At 40.3% G+C, this 20,000-nt stretch overlaps 3 protein-coding genes across 3 annotated transcripts in view; all 3 read left to right on the top strand.

Moving 5' to 3' along the window:
• The window catches only part of LOC137990066 (uncharacterized), a 34,268-nt gene extending 31,975 nt beyond the window's left edge, over positions 1-2,293 (top strand). The window contains exon 21 of the mRNA XM_068835606.1: positions 1,184-2,293. Within this exon, the coding sequence (XP_068691707.1) occupies positions 1,184-1,459 (276 nt within the window). The 3' untranslated portion in view covers positions 1,460-2,293. The remainder of the gene's footprint in view (positions 1-1,183) is intronic.
• A 62-nt stretch (positions 2,294-2,355) lies between these two features.
• On the top strand, positions 2,356-13,084 carry LOC137990073 (uncharacterized). The gene is made up of 7 exons (XM_068835619.1): positions 2,356-2,801; positions 6,186-6,875; positions 7,710-7,884; positions 9,454-9,554; positions 10,608-10,689; positions 11,629-11,774; positions 12,057-13,084. The coding sequence occupies exons 1-7, from the start codon at positions 2,490-2,492 to the stop codon at positions 12,321-12,323; spliced, it is 1,773 nt and encodes a 590-aa protein (XP_068691720.1). The 5' UTR covers positions 2,356-2,489; the 3' UTR covers positions 12,324-13,084.
• Positions 13,085-15,894: 2,810 nt separating this feature from the next.
• Positions 15,895-20,000, top strand: part of LOC137990076 (uncharacterized) — an 11,512-nt gene continuing 7,406 nt past the window's right edge. The window contains exons 1-3 of the mRNA XM_068835622.1: positions 15,895-16,367; positions 16,946-17,635; positions 19,365-19,539. Of these exons, the coding sequence (XP_068691723.1) occupies positions 16,059-16,367; positions 16,946-17,635; positions 19,365-19,539 (1,174 nt within the window). The 5' untranslated portion in view covers positions 15,895-16,058. The remainder of the gene's footprint in view (positions 16,368-16,945; positions 17,636-19,364; positions 19,540-20,000) is intronic.

Here is a 20,000-nt window from a genome sequence, read left to right as displayed (position 1 = left end):
CATGCGAAAGGGGTTTCGAACGGCAAATCGTATTTTCCGATGACGTTCTTGCTATCGTCGACGTCCTCGTTGCTTAAAGGTCGTTAGGGACTTTACGGTTCACGACGCGTTCGTCAATGAGAACGCCACGAAACAGCAATATCATTGGTTAAAAGAGGAAACGTAATCGTGCTGCACGCGTGGCACGCATTTTAGCTCAAATTCGTGCGGTACTTTGTACAACAAGTACGTGAAATCACCAAATTTCAGGTTTTGACGATAACGCGAGCATTCAATGTGAATCTTTCATTGTCTATTCATTGTCTATTACTCCCAAACCGCTCGTTCCAATTTATTTTTAGGACACTTCACCCACATTGTGCGACGCGAACGAGATGGCCTAACGGCGAGAAACTTACGATAGTGCAAAGTTGTATTTGGAGGTGACGTTTTCGTCAACGTCGCCGTCGTAGATCTTAAAGTCCGTAACCCTAGGACGTAGGGATTGGGACATATTTTCATTCTCAACGTTAGACTGGAACGAGCATAGAATAGAGGCTACTTTGAGGAATCTTTTACATTCCCTCCTTATTAGCCTCGATTTAATCCTTGTTGCGATCCAACCGGGAAAAGAAGGTTTGATGCTTGTCTTACATTCAAAAAGAGTCTTAAGGTTTTGTCATGCTTTGTATATCATGCTCTTTGATTTTTTTAAAGGGAACCTCCGCTCCTACTGCGCAATAATTTTAAACCGAAGGAAGTTATGTTTACAAACAAATATTTTTCGAAATTTGTTTTAAAAAAGTGTTTGTATCAGGAAAACGGAATTTTAAAGTCGCTTATTTTCACTTTCAAATTTCGTGGGCGTTGCCATCTTGAATAATTTTGGCGTGTTACGGTTGCCCTATTGTTTTGACACAAAGAGCTTTTGTCTTATAATAATAGGGCAACCGTAACACGTCACAATAATTAACTGTTCTTTGATTTCAGATTTCAGTGAATTATTCAAGATGGCGGCGCCCGCGAAATTTGAAAACAAAAATATGGATTCTAAAACTTATTTGTTTCGGATACAAACGCTTTCTTTGAAAAAAAAAAATTGACTGACTTGACTGTAAAGGTTATTTCCTGTGATTCAAAGTTATTTTTTGTGAAGTGGAGGTTTCCATTAAAGTAAATACCGAAATTGTTTCCATCTTTCAAGGTTCCTCCTGCCGAACTAGAAGCCTTGTTGATTACTCACCCGAACATCGATGACGTAGCCGTGATCGGCGTCCCCGATCCCGAAGCCGGAGAGTTACCGAAGGCTTTCGTAGTGCGTCGGGGAAATGTGACAGCAGAAGAAATCAAGGAATTTGTGGCAAAGAAAGTATCACCACAGATGAAACTAAGAGGAGGAGTGGAGTTCATTGAAAAGATCCCAAAATCGGCCAGTGGTAAAATACTGCGTCGTCTTTTAAGAGAGAAACAGAAGACTTGAATGACAACTCAGTTTAATACAATGTAGCTCTATCGCACATCAGGAACTGTTTTCTAGTATGAAATGAGTTAATGAAATAGTTTGGCCTCTTCTTAAAGAGGGTAGAAAGGCGAGCTTTGGTCGTGAGTGCACTGGTCAGAAAGCCTAAATATATATGCGCACAAGTTGAGAAAAATTGTGGCGAGAGATTTAGTGAAAACTTCATTAACGTTCACAATTCAAATCAGCATGCTTTGAAATAAGAGACAAACTGATTTCTATGACTACTTCATTGAATGGTCTTGAATGGCTATCAATATTGTAATTTTATCATGCCTCATCATTGCCCCCATGTTGATGACCATTTACTTCAGTTTGTTCGTCATCCGGCATTTAATTATTTCATTTTTATTACGTGTGTTTCTGCAGATTAGTGACAAACCAGTATCACTTTAAAGCACTTTATTTGCATATTTCTGTAATCTTAAGCACAATCATGCGCGGAAGACTTGGTTGTCGATATCCGGGAATCTTAAAGCTCGATATGTGGACAATAGACCAATTTCGATATATTAAAATTCAGTCCTAAACAAAAGGCATCAACTCGAGGCTCTGGGGAATAAATATAAGGATTTGTATGAGTTTATTCCCCAGAGCCTCGAGAGCACGTCTTTTGTTTAGGACTGAATTTTAATATATCGAAATTGGTCTATTGAATTTAATATTGTTTTCCTTCAATTCCATTAAGCCTTGCTGCGGTGTGCAAAGTCAAGAAAATACGTAAACCAAAATGAGGCCAGTAGGTCTAATTAAGAAAAATACAAAAGAACAATAAATCGTCTACCATTTTTGTGAGTGGTCTGTGGGTACGAATTACTGCCCAACCATGCGCCAACTCACACAGATTGTTGATTGTGTGACTAAGTTGGTTCACAGAGCGTTTGATAAAGTGTTGCCACTTCACCTTTGACATCAGATCGGGATTTTTAACTCGAACGGATTTCATGTGAACACCCCTTTGTGGCGTGAGTTCACCTGCACTCGAGGTGAAATGGCGAATTCGTTTCTTTCTCTTGGTATCAAAAGGTTCTTAAATCATGGCGTATTTCGGAGGTCTTTTGTTAGTATGGTACGAAGGGTCGACATTGCATTAGAAAACACATCCACCCGGAAAGAGACAAGCGTCAGAAAAACATCGCTTTTAACACAACTCACTCGGACGGCTCGGACGGCTACCTTCACAAGGTTGTATTCGAATGAAGCGGGCATCGTGCACAGTAAATACACGGTTGACATCCCAGAACAGTCTGTCACGGAATTTGTGACGAGTAAATTTCGCGAATATGGAGATGACATTGCAATGGTAAGTCTTTTCATATTAACTAAAGAGTGAAGCAAACGACTAATAAAGGTCACTAAAGCCACACACAGACTCCAAGTCCATCGATGTTTCGTGATTTCGATATCCACCGATTAATGACAATGGTCAGTCTACTTACATTAATGTAAGGATTCGGCAAAGAAAATTAAAGAACAGACTCGATATTTACCAAAGAGAGACTTCGAAATAGGTTTTGGCAAAAGTCCCGTAGTTGTTAACACATCCAGACTGTTAGCGTGATTCTAGAATAATACCAGTAACCAGTCTGTCCTAATTTTCCGCGTTGTTTAAGAGATTTGGCACTGCTTTTACGGCAAGTTCAAATTTTCGTTTTGCCAAAGATAAAATAAGAGGAGAGATTTTACAATTGCAAAGTTTGCATTTATGTCACTCTATAGAGACAAATGAAATTTAGCAAAAATGTCTCTATACATATTACAGAAGCGAAGGACTTTGCAGTTAGTTAACTGCGAAATGCTCGTCTACATACATAAACGAATCAGTGACTTCGCAATTAATTAAATGCGAAATATACATCTTCATATATGACGGGTCTGGCATTTCATGAAAACCTGATACAAAATCTCGCTCGTGATTCAGTAAAGATTTGCCCATGCTTATGTGCATAAAATAACTAAATATGTCATCCCCCACCAAAAAGAGCGTTCCAAGAAGTTGCCAAACTATTTTATGCACAATATGCTTGCCCCATGGCCGGTCGACGCTAGCGTGACCAGCATTGTGTGAGTCAATAAGTTCAAGAGAGTGTTTTCACAGGAAGACCTTAGACAACAATGACCAGAAAAAGGTTGCTGACCAGCGGTTTTCGTTACGTCTTATGTGCACGGTAAAATATATGTCTCCATACATAACGTACCTACCAAAACAATTGTTTGCTAGGGGTGCTCAGTCTCGCGGGCTCAGAAAACCTGGTTGTGGTCATTGTTTCGTTTTCACATGACGTCACGGCGGCCATGTTGGAGGAGTGAAATATTCTTTTGGGAATTGAACTCTATTTTTATGAAAATTCTCCCCTTTGATTTAGTATGCAAATACGGCTGCTGGTCACATGAGCGAAAACACTCTATAGCAATACACCACATAAGGAGCAGGTTTCAAGGTTTTGGTACAGAACGTATTAACAAACGCAGCAAGCTCGAGACTTCTTTAATTTGAACAATAACAAAAAAATCCACTAGGCTGTAAAATCTAAACTCTACATGGAAAATCTAGAAAACGTTACAAACAAATCAACAGGAAAATAATATTGTTCCTGAAGAAGGGATCCCTCTAGCTTGGAAGAACTAATGCACAACTCGGTGCACCAGCAAACTCAGTAAAAACACTTAAAAATAAGACTAGAAAAGGACAATACAATATAATGGTAATATTGCAAATGTAACCGGAAGCTGATGTTTGGCTTTCTCACAACTCACTCGATTATACGATGCAAGTTACGGGGTTGGCGATTTTTTGTATTTTGCGGTTAGAGAAGACTGAAATTTCTGTAATCTCTGTTCAAACAGCAGAAAAGCAGCACATTTCATTTTCAACTTTTATTTTATTGTGTGGTATCTCGAGTCACAGTTCACTCTACTTAAGTGCCGTATGACAGATGATACGGTATAACTGCAATACCTTCCTGTGCAAAAGGAACTGAACAACAACCGGCAAAACAAAAAAAGACGGAAGCCCACGCTTACCATGCACAACAAAACACCGTTTCATTAATACCGTTTGCCGGTTTGCAGACGCGGTACGCCGCCCCAGCAAATGGTATTCTTTCAAATGACCCATTCGTACTAATCTAATGTATTGAATTTCTCAGTGTGTTGTTTTGTTCACCATATACAGAGAACCCTGTGTATCTAATCTCGGGTTTCTGTTCTTGTTTAGTCCAGTGTACATCGCCCCAGTGTAAAAGTGTATTAAAAGCGGAATTTTTAATTTGACTGAAGGGAGTTAATTTTTGCGGCTTTGTTTTACGGGTTTTTTATTCTGCTATTTGCGGATGAAAAAAACAGAACTTGAAAAAAGTTCTAAAACCACACTTTCTATCACACTTCTCTGGTCAGGGTGAAAGGAAACGGTGAATCAGTTAGTATTTTAATTAGATGACACTGTTAGGTGAAAGACTCCAGATACGTCTGTTTCAAACCATTTTTGTCAATTGCGTTTAAATTTAACCGAGTTACTATATACGGTTGGCGTAAAGTCCCGCGTAAAGTATAGAGACCGCTAAACAAGGTCTGCTTACGATACGCTAAGATTAAGGAACGCACACAAATTGCTCTCAGCTGCAAAAGCAACCGCGCAAAATATTTTTGATCGAATTACGTTTAGGGTGCATTCGATTGACCGTATTCCGGAATAGGAATAAATGGAATAGAAGTTAGAAATCCTTCGTTTTTACGGAGATTCACATGAAAATTGTCAAACACTTGCTACAATGCTATTTTAGACATATCTTTATCATCCTTGTTGCTTCAAAACGCCAGACATACCGTTTTAAATCATCACTTCACGTATTCTTATTCCGGAATAGGGTCAATCGAACGCGCCGTTAGTTTGATGTCGTACGTAAATATCATCACGTTACATTACGGTAACGATCACACCATAAATTTTCAAGAATACTTGTACGCGAAAGTTACCAACGCTCTAATTCTCGGTTTTCACATGACGTCACGACCGCCATGTTGGTGCCCTAAACAAAGAAAAGGCGGCCATGTTGGTGCCCCGACCAAATCCTCCGGGAATTTAACTCTATTATTATGCAAACGCTTCCTTTTGTTTTCCTTGAAAAACATGGCTGTTGATCACGTGAGTGAAAACTAGCAATAGTTTGTCACCAACTTTTGTTTCCTGGCTGTTGGGAACTGTCGGGTCTTCGTGATCCACGACTCGTCTCGTGACAAATTAAAACAAACAAAGAGACCTTGACAATTGATGTTATACTGAAGTCCAAAATGGATGAACAAATTAACACTTGAAAACCGAAGAGACCTGGCAAGAAGAAGCCATTTTCTTTGACAAAGATTCACCTCTAATATGATTAATAACACCACAACGTCTAGTTGAAATCTGGTAAGAGAAAAGTTCCCTATATAAACGAATGATATGGCTCTGAACTGACAGTGTACAGACAAACAATGATAACAAAAAAGACGGAAAACTTCTTTATACCGTTTCAGCTTGTGATGTATAATATTTCTATTAATTAGTGCCAGTATACATTATTATATATAGTGCCATTCTTCATTTTCGAATGCCCTAGGGGGCAAACAAAGTGTATTATAGTGCATTCGCAAATAGATAATTATTTTATTGGGTCATAAAAGTCCATTTTTCTTTTTACTCGTTTAGATCGACAGTTCCTCAGGACGAACATACACATATAATGATCTCAGTACTTCAATTGAAAAGTTAGGATCAGCTTTAACAAAAAGAGGTTTCAAGAAAGGGGATGTATTTGCAATGTACCTTCCAAATGTACCTGAATATCCCATTTTATTTTTTGGAGTGATTGCTCTCGGTGGGGTGGTAACAACATTGAATCCCACTCTCACGGAAAGGGAGTCAGCTTACCAGCTGAAAGATGCAGGTGCTAAATATATTGTCACTGTACCTCCGAATGCTGACAAAGCGAAGAAAGCAGCATTAGAAGTTGGAATTCGTGATGTGTTTGTCATTGGGGAAGCAGAAGGCTGTGAGCCACTCGCCACACTTTTGGATGACGACGGTTCAGCATTTCCTAGTAAAGTGCCAGTCAGTCCAAAAGAGGATATTTGTGTCATGCCATACTCTAGTGGAACAACTGGCTTTCCTAAAGGAGTCATGCTAACTCATAATAACATAGTGGCACAAATGTGCATGCTGCTTCATGAGGCATACAGGCCTCATCCATTCCAAGGAACAGCCCTTGGACTTCTCCCATTCTTCCATATTTTTGGTATGGTGGTCATTATGGCGCAATATTTAATGCGTGGTGGGAAGATAATCTGCATGCAGCAGTTTGATGGGGAACAAATGCTCAGGCTCGTACAAGATTTTAAGGTAGGTCCATCATTTAGAATTGTCTGTACAGTGGGAGATATTTCATACTAACGTGCTACTTTTGTCTATGAAGGGTATGACACTGAATGAATCTCTTTTCATGGTCCGTGCCTTGCAGAAAATTATTTCGACTCGACTAGCTCGGTGAAAATCCTGAATGTTTGAATTTAGAACGGTTTGAATAGTCACCGAATCTTTATCTTGAAAGTCACTTCTTAAAGTATGCAGTATAACATCAAACATGGAAGAAGAGCCTCTCAACAACTGAAGGTCGTTTGTCTAGGAAATTTCTTGAACATGGCCAAACTTCTGGCTTAAGTATGACGAGAGTTTATATAGCCGTCGTCCATTGTATGACCAAGTAAGTAATCATTACTAAATGTTAATTGGAATGACATGGAAGGTCACAACGCCACGAACAGGGATGGAAAAGCAATTATTTGCTATAGAGAGGTTTTCAATTGAGTTTCGAAAGTAATTAGCGAATTGCTTTGGTTTATGATTACTTCCGCACTCAGTGACTGGTTCAGAGATCTCGCGCCACTTTTTCAACCAACCAGAAGTGAAACCAAAACCAATCCTGGCTCCCACGTGCATATTTTCCCGCGCTTTGTGCCGGCTACGTGTAATTACTTCGAGTTTTTATTGGTTTACCGGATTGTCTCCCTCCTTTCCGATTGGCCAAAGTAATTACTTTGGTTTTGGTTTTACGATATTCAATTGAAACTTGCTATAAGATGCATAGACTCAATTGGTACCCAACTCAAACTAGGGGGAGGGGGAGCAAAATACTATTTGCATTACTGACTTCTTTGATGCTTTTTTGTCTACTAGATACACTGCATTTATCTTGTGCCACCAGTCGTACCATTTTTAACCAAGAGTCCTTTGGTTGCAAACTATGATCTAACAAGCATAGATACTATTGCGAGTGGTGCTGCACCTCTTGGCAAAGAACTTGCTATTGCATTAAAGGATCGTTTTCCTTTTGTAGTAAATATTGGACAAGGTAAAGTCGGTAGTTGCCTTGACTCTTCCCTGATGTCCAAAAATGGACACAATAATATTACTATGATTGGATAAGTAAAATGTAAGGCCTAAGTATAAATCGTTTGTCTTAACAAGGTTATCAATATTGTCTTTGTTGGCCCTAGTATTTAGGATCTTGTGATAAGGATTTCATAACTGTGTTTGTCACCTGAAGGGCTTACTTTGGGGGACCCTTCAAGATACAGAGTGAAGAAAGGACACTTCACAACTCTTATAAAAATCTCTTTTGACCTCTAGACATGTCTGTCAAAACTAGCCTGAGATTTCAGAGAACGCAAGTGTGCTAGCCTGAGTCAGTCCTTGTATCAAATATTGCCTCATTAGCAAACTCCTCTCATTGTTTGGTTTTATCAACGGAGTTGATAATGTAAATTGGCCACCGTACAGAGATTCTAAAAGCTGACGTTTCGAGCGTTTGCCCTTCGCTCTGACAAAGGGCTAACGCTCGAAACGTCAGCTTTTAGAATCTCTGTACGGTGGCCAATTTACATTATCAACTCCGTTGATAAAACCAAATTTTTGTATACTACTTCCCCACCGACGCAGCACCACAGTTTCTTTAGAAACTACCCCCTTCATTCATTGTTGCTCTCTTAGTAGAGCACTGCACCAGTATTGAAGAGGTCTTGGCTTCAAATCCCATTCAATGTGGAAATTTTCAGGTTTTAATCCTTTTGTTACTGATTACTAATTAATGCCCATATATGCCATGATCTGAAGTCTTGACATCCTGCCATCCTTCATGACATATCACCTGTTTTGAAGGACACTTCAACCCTGTGTCTAAATGTTCTGTTAGAACTAATTTATGAACCATTGTCCTTGGAAATTTGGTTTTCCCAACCGAGTCGACAAAGGTAAATTAAGTAACATAAGAAAGATTAGTGTCAGCTGACATTTCGAGCATTAGACTTTCGTCAAGTGAATTATAATATTTTATGCGTCCCTGAGATGCTGAAACCACAATGCCAAGCCAATTCCCCCTAAAGAAGGGCTAACACCCATTCACCTTTTTTGCGCACCGATGGCTCAGTTGGTTGAGCATCGGGCTGTCATGCGGGAGGTCACAGGTTCGTACCCAGGCCGGATCAACACTCAGGATCTTAAAATAACTGAGGAGAAATTTCTGCCTTTGTAATTTCATCTGCAAATGATTATACTTTCAAGTCTTTTCGGATAAGGACTATAAGCCGTAGGCCCCATCTCACAAATATCTTCCATGTTCATAAGTTCCCTGTTGGTTAAAGAACCCACACACTATTCGAGAAGAGTAGGGGATGAAGTCCCCGGTGTTGTGGCTGTCCTGTTCTCTCCAGCAGAAGAGGGCCGGCTTGGCAATGATGTCTCTAAAAAGCTTGTGGTGTATATGAGGCCACCTAAGCAGAAACAGCCATAAGTCAAATAGGGACTTTGCCGAGTGATGGAACATGTAGAGTAGATGTAGATAAACTTGTTTTAAGGAGACATAACTTATTTGACGTGTTGTTACTGGACACCAAGTTATCGGCATTGACGTTATAATTTTTAGGTTATGGCCTGACAGAGACAAGCCCAGCAGCAACGCTCTGTCCTCGAAATGACTGGAAGCCTGGTTCTTCTGGGACAGTTTTGCCAAATCTTCAAGCAAAGGTGAGATTTCTACCGCTATGTCTTTAATGCGAGGAAGTTTGGCACAGGTTGTTCTGCCAGTAATTAAATGAAAGTGAAAGAGTTCCAAACAACAAGGTACTGTAGGGGGCTCTGGCACCATTCTTATGGTCTCTTCAAGCCAAAAATCAAAGACAGTAGTTGGAATCCCAGAAGATGGTGATCGAGAGTCCAAATGAATGTCTTCACGTGTCAAAAAGGTCAGATGTCTAAAGATCATCCAATATTAGGGAGTTTACGAAACTACGACGGCAACTGAAACGATAACGCCACAAAACAGTAATATCATTGGTTAAAAGAGGAAAAATAGTCGTGCTGCACGTATTTTAGCGCATATTTTTGCGGTTCTCTGCACAACAACAACGTGAAATCACCAAATTTGAGTTTTTGACGACAACGTGAACGTAACCTTTCGTTCTCTATTTTTAGTCTGAAACCGCTCGTACCAATTCATTTTTAGAATACTTCGCCCATATTGTACGACGCGAACGAGATCCAATAATCGCGACAGACTTACGATATCGCAAAGTTACGTTTTCGTCGACGTCGCCGTCGCAGATCGTTAAGTCCCTCTTACTACGCACATACTATTAAGAAGTGGGAAAATAGTGGCATGTGCTTCTCTAGTGACTCGCTACGACGATGAATCCTTGAACCAAATGACCCCACTACAGAGTTGGTATAGAGAAAGGGAATGCAGGAAGCTAAGGTCCAACTGGCATTCTGCTACTGCTACTGTTGTGGCCCAAACAATGTTGTTTGGTACATATAGACTACAACAGAGACGTCCACTCTAGCATGAGGCTGTTCCCTTATCACAGACCGTGTTTAATACTAAAAGGAAAAACATAGACACCTTTACAGATGGAGACCACCTCTAGCCCTTGAACTGGTGTTGCATGCATGTACCACATCCCTGTATATGATCAGAATATTGGTCACCATAACTTTTCACAATGGTCAATAGAGACTGATATAAAGAGTACAGAACTCAAGGATAAACAACAACATTGACGCTTCAACACTGTATTACAGGTGGTTGATGTTCAAACAGGTGAGCCTCTTGGTCCAAACCAAAATGGAGAGGTGTGCATCAAAGGACCGACTGTTATGAAAGGTTAGAGGGTCTTAGAGATTCATTTCTAAAACATGGAGAACGGATTGAAAAAGAAAAACCAGCAACTGCAGAGAAATGTGTCTTGGTTGCCTGGAGAAGTTCTCTGAAAGGCTAACTGTTAAATCTATGACAGTGGAAATGTAATTCCCGCATTCTGTTGGCAACTGTTAGGTGTTCTAGCCTTGAGATGAGCGTCAGGGCATTTTTAAAGGATTTTTAAGCCGTGAGAAGTTTATTTAAAAAGTTTAAGTTTTAGACAAAAAACTGAGTCCTAGATGGGATTTTAATCCATGATTCTTAAAGATCCAGCTATGAATACTTTAACCATAGCCTACGTAGCTGCCGGGAGGCACCAAGCCGTACGGAGAATGGGGAGGGGAGCTGTTCACAGCATCCTTCCCCATTCTCCGCGCGGCTTTGCCGCTCGTTATTTGCCTCCTGCGCCAACAATCCTGCCAGCCACGCAGGCAACTATAACCACTGTGCTATTGGAGGATAAGGCGATAACGGGTTTTCTATGAGATTTGACCAGAACTGCATCATATAGTCTCTATACTCACCATAGCTTTAGTAGCTCTTTGGTAATAGCTCATCTAGATCGATCTGGGACGGTTGTGTGCTCAACTCCCATCTGGGATTCAGATTTTTCCCAGTTCTGGTTCCATTACATCTATGAGGGAATTTTGTTCCCTAATATTTGAAGATTTGCAAAGTAGTAGTAGTAGTATCGTAGTAGTAGTAGTAGTAGTAGTAGTAGTAGTGGTCGTCGTCGTCGTCGTCGTCGCCGTCGTCGTCGCCGTCGCCGTCGCCGTCGCCGTCGCCGTCGCCGTCGCCGTCGCCGTCGCCGTCGCCGTCGCCGTCGGAACGGCAATGCTGAAAAGCAGCAGGTTCAATATAGAGTAACGTTTTTTCCTGCATTATTTGGCTTTCCTGTTTTAGGTTACCTCAATAACCAGAAAGCCACTGCAGAAAGCATCACACCCGATGGATGGTTTCATAGTGGGGACATTGGATACTATGACAAGGATGGACACTTTTACATTGTGGACAGGATAAAAGATCTCATCAAATTCAAAGGATTTCCGGTAAATTTTTTTTTTTTTATCTTAGCGACGTAAATAGATTGGTCAATAGTTCCTTCTCCCCACTGTATTCACTTCAAAAACTGTTAAGACTGCCCCCCTCCCCCCTTCTCCTGAAAAAATGTCAGAACAAGGTTTCTTTTATATTTGAACACAAAAGGGGAGTGAGGCTTTTAGCCCTTCAATGGTGCATCACCCAAAAAGGTCCTCCTAAAAAGAATAGGATCATTCCGAGTTACTCTTTGACTTAAATAATAATAATGATATTAATAATCTCAAATATAGGTGGCCCCAGCTGAATTGGAAGCTCTTCTTCACGCACACCCAAAGGTTATGGATGTTGCAGTCATTGGAATTCCTCATGAATCTGCCGGAGAAGTTCCAAAAGCATTTGTTGTTCCAAAAGGAGAAGTCACTGAGACAGAAATAATTGAATTTGTTGCTGAAAGAGTGGCCCCCTACAAAAAACTCAGGGGAGGGGTAGCATTTGTAGAGCAGATCCCTAAAACAGCCAGTGGAAAAATACTCAAGCGAGAACTGAGAAATTTGTAGATGTTTGATACAGGTTTAATCTTAGCCTGTGTAGAGGAGCGCCCGAGATTTCTAACAGGATGAGAATGATGAGCGGGAGAAACAAAGGACCCCCTGCCCACATTGACCGCCTCTTTGAGTAGCCTGTACGCAGGGATACGGGCCATTTTGATTGGATAAGTACACGTCACTCAAATGTTTGGTTAATTCCAAGTCACTTTGGGTGCGCTTCTTTGGGATGATCCGAAAAAGGATAATTGATCCAAGATCACTTGAATCATGGTGCATCACAGGAACCGAAGACTCCTTTCCCAGAGTGGATTCTTCGTTTCCTTTGATGCACCGTGATCCAAGTGATCTTGGATCAATGATCCTTTGTCGGATCATCCCAAAGAAACGCATCCATTTGATTGACGTGTAATTATCGAAAACTGTCCTTAGGCCAGCGTACTAACTACTCGAGAAGGCCGGTCAATCTGGACAGGCAGTTTTCGTTTCCCCAATAATCTTATCCTATCCTTCTCTTGTAGTTAGAAATCTCGGCCCCAGCCTTCTCCTCGCCGATCGCTTTTGCGGATGTCACGCGCTCCGAAATGACAGATCTTTAGAAGCTACACAGGATAGTTTGAGCCCTTTAGTGGAATTTGCCTTTACGTTAGAATTAAGCTGAAAAGGGCTTGTGCTTTTATTCACTTTAGCATTCTCTATAACGTGGAAGCTTTTAAAATGCGCCCTGTGGTTTAGTAATGTGTACAATAAAAGAGGTCCTCTCTTAACACCAACTGCGTTACTGAAATTTTGTATTCGGTGGTCCAAAGTTTAACTTTACCACATAGAATGGGCTGTGTCATGAAATTTAGCCAAATTCAGCAACGGGAAACTGATACCCTGGGCCCGGTTGTTCGAAAGCCGATTAATGCTAATCCCAGATTAGAAAAATTACCAAGGAGTTTATTTCTCTACTCCCAAATATTGTACAACGCTGATATTTGGCAAAATTTTACATTAGAGGAGGTCAATCTTGAAAACCAAAAATAAGCAAAAGAAACCTGCACTGAAAAGTTGAAAAAAAATAAACCAAAGTTTACGCTAATCCTGGATTAAGTTAATCGGCTTTCGAACAACCGGGTCCCGGTCCCAAAGGTTTTTCTTGAGCCGCAAGAGAGCCTCGAAGTGGCGAGAAAGAGGAAAACCTTTGGTTAGCTTGGACTTTAATTCTCACTTCCTTGCAGACGCCAGGGTCAGGATCTGACACCCTCAGACCCGGATTGGTTGATATTTTTACAAACACGCAAATCAATATGATTGGCTCGTTTGATTGGTAATAGGGAGCTTAAGCAACGACAACGGCGACGGCAACGAGAACGTCGCAAATTTGCATATTTAGTGGGTAAAAACAATAGCTTTGCACGCCCTGCACGTGCGTGTTTCACTTTTGTCCATTTCGTTGCCGTCGTCAGCAAAACAACAACGTGAAATAGCCAAGTTTTTGGTTTTATGAAGAACGTCAGCACTTAAGGATAAATTTTCATTTTCTCGCCTAAAATGAAGTTCCGTTCCGACTGGTGTCATCTTTGAGGAATGACCACACCCTTGTCATATTAAAAAGGTTGAAATAGTCACGAAGCGATTGAAATAACGCAAATTTATATTTTAAGATGACGTTCTCGTTGCCGTCGCCGTTGTCGTTGCTTAAGCTCCCTAATACCTAAGGGACGCGTGATTGCAAAGTTGCCATTGGTCCCTTTTGTAATTATCAAATTGACGCGTTTGGCGTCTGCATGAGCAACCACAGGTTTTTCTCTTTCTCGTCTTCGCCGCTTCGCGGCTCAAGAAAAACCTCTTGGACCAGGGTAGGAAACTGACAACCAAACCAAGTGAAACGTAAGACTTTGAAGGAGGCTTTGATTAGAGCAGCAAATACAAAAGGAGGCAGGGATGGGCAAAATAAAAGAAGAAGATTCATATGGATTGCAACTGTGGTTCAGCCGAACAGTTTTCCAGAGTTTATCTCTGTTGTTTGCGACTTATGTTATGTACGCTCGACCCTTGTGTCCAGAAATGCACGTAATTAGATGTACGCACAATTTTGACATCCAACACGAAGTGTCCCCCTTAGGCCCCGTCCATATTCGCGTGACGTCATATTATTTTTGTATGCTTCACTTTCCCGCCGGCCAAGACGTAAACAAAGCCTGGTAACAAAAACGCATTTTTAGATCGCCGTTGTCAGTAGGGAGCTTAAGCAACGACAACGGCGACGGCAACGAGAACGTCACAAATTTGCATATTCAGTGGCCAAAAACAATACCTTTGCACGCCCAGCACGTGCGTTTTTCATTTTTTGTCCATTTCTTTGCCGTCATCAGCAAAACAACAACGTGATATAGCCAAGTTTATGGTTTTATGAAGAACGTCAGCACTTAAGGATAAATTTTTATTTTCTCCCCGAAATTGAGTGCCGTTCCGACTGGTGTCATTTTTGAGGAATTACCACACCCTTGTCATGTTAAAAACGTTGAAATAGTCACGAAGCGATTAAAATAACGCAAATTTATATTTTGAGATGACGTTCTCGTTGCCGTCGCCGTTGTCGTTGCTTAAGCTCCCTAGTCTCTGGTGTGGACGGCCGAATACGATGTGAAAACGCTAGTGTGGACGCAGATCTTTTCATCCGTTTTAGGGATCCGGAGGTTTTTGAAAACGCATTAGTGTGTACGGAAGTCTAAGCCTTTGCGCGCACAACAGACACTTCTAATCGTGAACGAATTTTGAGTTGTTGTTTGAAAGTAACTTCTGGGTAATCGTTGACTTGCATAGCGAGTAGGGGCAAATAATTGGTAAAACTACACAAAATCAACTGCGATGCCGTGACACAGTCCCGTTAAGGAAAGGAAATGAAAGGAAAGCAAGCAACTGTTTTTTCAATCCTTTTAAGTTTCTTAGATAGCGGCTTTCTATACATTGCGTCCAGGCCTAGTGGAAATTGAAATTCCTAGTTGCCCTTTGGGCAAGTAAACTTGAAAACCCACTTGCCCGAAGGTTTCCTCCACTTGTCTGAGTTTATTAATTATTCAAAGGGAAAAAAAGGAGAAATGTACTCAGTATTTTTCGTTTCTTGACATCTTTTCAGTAGTTCAATTGATAGTTTGAATGGGTGATTACGGAGGGCAAGTGGTCAGAGAAAGTCGGTCGCCCAAGCATCCATCTACTTGTCCTGAACGACCGGTGTACAAATACTGTACAGGTTCTTTACCTTCTTGTATCTCATTTTACAGTTCTAACTTAGAAGCCTGCGTATTGTACTCGATGTAAGCGGCTAAAATGTCTATGAACGCACCAGATCTCGTCTAGTTATACAATACTGCAATAGTTAAGCCTATGTGCTTTTGGGGAACACAATGCATGTTTGAATAAAAAAGAAAAAATACAACAAGTTACAAAAATTCTCTGGAGCGGATTCAGAGCCACCTTAAAATATTCGCTATGGAACGAGCGGTCCTGGAATGTGCACGCCTTTGGTATCCTTGTTCATGCTTTTTTGACCTTTTTTGGCGAAGCGCCAATGAGGAGCTGAGGAGAAAAGAAACTGCCCGAAAAATTACCTGCCATGGATGCACCAATCCATCAAATCACCCGATACAGCACAAAAAACAAAAGTTACAGAAAGGTTGCGATTTCTATTTTCCTCATCATTTGTCAAGCCGTCACGCATGTAATACCTTACGTCACGCTACTTCGAAGAGCGGAAGTAAAATGGCAAATTCGTTTCTTGCACCTCGTTCTCTTCGTATCAAAAGGTTTTTAAATCATGGCGTATTTCGAAGGTCATTCGTTAGTATGGTACGAAGGGTCGACATTGCATTAGAAAATACAGCCACCTTGCAAGAGAAAAGCGTGAGAAAAGTATCGCTAAAAAAACAACCCACACGGACTCCCTTCACAAGATTATATTCGACTGAAGCGGGCATCGTGCATAGTAAATACACGATTGACATCCCAGAAAAGTCGGTCACTGAATTTGTTACGAGTAAATTTCGTGAATATGGAGATGACATCGCAGTGGTGAGTCTTTTTATGAGTGATATCGGTGAATAACAAAAGGGCCTGTTGTTGAATAGCGTCGTTCATCCAAAGCATCGGGTGTTACGAAAGCTAAGACCCCTTGCAAGTGAAATCGCTGCACAGCATTTCCGTAACATTACTTTGATTTTTGGAGTGCAATAAAACGGTGTGAACCGTGAAGCTGCGTGGGTGGGTAATTTGGTGGTCTACAGTATCAAACAAGTCACTTAAAGTGTATTGACCCCTGTTAATAATATCAGGAGAGTGAAAAAATAGAAACAAAGTAATTTGCTTATTATTGTCCTCAATTTCGCATACCACTTCAGTGCAACTAGATATTGCTAATCTGTTTGTTTTAAATACCGGTAAATTGCCATTTGTTTTTTCTTCCCAATAATTAAGTAATAAAATAGGAAAGACCTCTTTCCATGTTTTAAAAAGTTGAAATCAGCACACCAAAATTTAACAGATATGACATGCCTTTTAAATTGTAGGAAAACAGTTCAAGTGTATGATAACTTTAAAGTTCCGTCAAATTTGGGTCACACTGAAGTCTTTACTCCTTTTGCTTCACTTAGATCGATGGTTCCTCAGAAAGAACATACACATACAATGAGCTTAGTGCACTGATTGAAAAGTTAGGATCAGCTTTAACAAAAAGAGGTTTCAAGAAAGGGGATGTATTAGCAGTGTTCCTTCCAAATGTACCTGAATATCCCATTTTATTTTTTGGAGTGATTGCTCTTGGTGGGGTGGTAACAACATTGAATCCCACTCTCACAGAAATGGAGTCAGCTTACCAGCTGAAAGATGCAGGTGCTAAATATATTGTCACTGTACCTCCGATTGCTGACAAAGCGAAGAAAGCAGCATTAGAAGTTGGAATTCGTGATGTGTTTGTCATTGGGGAAGCAGAAGGCTGTGAGCCACTGGCCACACTTTTGAATGATGATGGTTCAGCATTTCCTAGTAAAGTGCCAGTCAGTCCAAAAGAGGATGTTTGTGTCATGCCATACTCTAGTGGAACAACTGGCTTTCCCAAAGGAGTCATGATAACACATCATATCTTAGTGGCACAAACGTGCATGCTGTCTCATGAGGCATACAGGTCTCATCCATTGCGAGGAACTGCCCTTGGACTTCTTCCATTCTTTCATATCTTTGGTATGGTGGCAATTATGGCACAATATTTAATGCGTGGTGGGAAGATAATCTGCATGCAACAGTTTGATGGAAAAGAAATGCTCAGGCTGATACAAGACTATAAGGTAAGCCCATCAGTTTAAAACATCCATGATGAGAGATATTTCACACCACCATCATCATCATGTAATCGTGAGTGTTTTAATGAAACTTAATGAGGCTCAAATCAGTTTTAACACTTTCAACAAACTGTATGACTTGGAAGGATTGAATCTATGTAATAGGTTACCATGGCAACAAAAGAGCCACCTAAAAACATTCCATATTTTCTGTTTTAACATTTATATCTCACAAACAAACTCCGTGATCCCCACATTTTATTGCTGGAGAGTGATAAGCACATTAAGATTAAACTCTCTGCGAGGTTTAAAAAATTATCTCGAGCAGATTTGTTTTCACCTTAACAATTGAAAAATTTAAAGTTGCTCTGAATCCACTCCAGAGGATTTTTTCAAACTAAGAGTTTTATCTTAGCCTGCTAATAAAAAAAAATGGGGGTCACCAATTTCTTTTTTGAGATATATGCGCTTAAACACAAAATATAAGGCGTTTTTAGATGGACAATTTATTACATCACGTTACTATGTGCATGTTGTTAAAGCAATTATTGGCGTTTCATGTCGTACCATAAAATTGTTCTTACGTGAAAAAGTGTTGTAGAGTTAATTCTTCTAATATGACATTCCCTCAATAATGGTTGAAACCAGTTTGAGCCACCTTAAAGCACAAAAAATTTGATTTTGTCAAATGAGTTGAGATAGGTAAAGAAATTAACCTCCTTAAGAATAATATAGTTACTGTTTATGAGCTGATGCTTTCATTAGCCCTTTGTCAGAAACTCCCACTGACGCAGCACCATCATTAATTTTATCTTGAATTTAGGACAGTTTGAATAGTTGAAAATCTGTATCTTGAAAGTCTCTTCTTATAGTATGTCAATGAAAAAGATGAGCCTCTCAACAACTGAATGGTCATTATGTTGAGAAAGTTAATGAAGATAAAAATGAATTCCAAGATTTTAATCATAAATCCATTAACCCATTGACTCCTGGGGGCAGTTTCTCGAAAGTCCCGAAACTTTACAGACCATTTTCGGGTGTCACAATTTCCTTTGTATCTCAAGAACGGAGAGAATTTAATTCGTCAAACCTCACAGTTATTTTTCTTTTTATTTCCTTGAAAACATGTTAAAAGATCAGGTCTCCAACACAAGCAGTTGGCAATTTCACAGATGGCTTTTCGGGCCTGAAAAGTTTTTGGGCCTTTCGAGAAACAGGCCCCTGACACTGAGACTCAAGAGAATTCACTCTGTCTAATGCCAGAGGATTTTACTCGTCAACTGGGGGTATCCCAAGGTGCCGAGGAGTCAATGGCTTAAACATGGCTGAAATTCTTGCTCAACCACAAAGACTGTTGAGATAACTGTGATCCATCATTTAAGGAAGTCATCACGAAAATGTTAATTTAAGCTAACAATGCCACAAGCAGGGACAAAGAAGCAATTTTCCAATTACTTTATGTTGCACCAATGATTCATTTCAGAGGAGTGTCAGGTACACGTGTCACTTAACCTAGCTGGAACCCCTAACTATGAATGTGGTGATGAGTTATCTCTGCCAGTTTAATGCTCAGCGAGTCATGCCTTTGGTTTGGCACTGCTCAAAGCTTGGCAGCAATTTGACTAAAATAATAATTCTTTCTTCCCTTATTTGTTCCTAAGAGGGAGAGGCGTGTCACGACAACACATAAATTATGTATTATTAATAACTTCTTTGGTGCTTCTTTGTCCACTAGATACACTGCATTTGTATTGTTCCACCAATTGTTACATTTTTAACCAAGAGTCCTTTGGTTGCAAACTATGATCTAACAAGCCTAGATACTATTGTGAGTGGTGCTGCACCTCTTGGCAAAGAACTTACTGTAGCTCTAAAGGATCGTTTTCCTTTTGTGGCAAATATTGGACAAGGTAATGTTGGCTGCCTGGACTTACCAAAACTGATGTCCAACAATGGACTTTGTTAGCTGCATGCTCAATGTTCATAATAATGAAATGCTCCATTTAGTCTAAGCAGAAACTGTTTAATAACAATCATGTTAATAATAATTATTGTCTTTATAATAGCCCTACAGTCTCGGTCAGAAATGTTGTCAGATAGAAATTTGTCCTCTTTCCCTCTTCATGTGAACTATTGAATTGGATGGGTATGTTATTCATAGCTTGACCATGATTTCAACTATTTATGACCTAAGTTGTAGCATTAAGGGGTTTTTTGGTACAAATTTTCAAAACTTTGTTTATTACTTGAGAAACTGACTCTGGGGGACCCCTTACGATGCAGAGAGGAAATGGGACACTTTGTGACATGTATCAAAACCAGCTTTCACCTCTTTCTGTGCATTTCTGGACATACCACTGACCAGATAGCT

The sequence above is a fragment of the Montipora foliosa genome, unplaced genomic scaffold, assembly GCF_036669935.1.
Source record: "Montipora foliosa isolate CH-2021 unplaced genomic scaffold, ASM3666993v2 scaffold_54, whole genome shotgun sequence".
In the NCBI taxonomy this organism is placed as follows: Eukaryota; Metazoa; Cnidaria; class Anthozoa; order Scleractinia; family Acroporidae; genus Montipora; species Montipora foliosa.
The sequence above is the reverse complement of the archived record's forward strand: the minus strand, read 5'-3'. Positions and strand labels throughout refer to the sequence as shown.

Coding starts and splice junctions, on each gene's coding strand:
- LOC137990073 (XM_068835619.1), top strand. CDS start 2,490: ATGGCGAATTCGTTTCTTTCTCTTGGTATCAAAAGGTTCTTAAATCAT. Junction 7,885..9,453: donor TGTAGTAAATATTGGACAAG/GTAAAGTCGGTA, acceptor TATAATTTTTAG/GTTATGGCCTGACAGAGACA. Junction 10,690..11,628: donor AGGACCGACTGTTATGAAAG/GTTAGAGGGTCT, acceptor TTCCTGTTTTAG/GTTACCTCAATAACCAGAAA.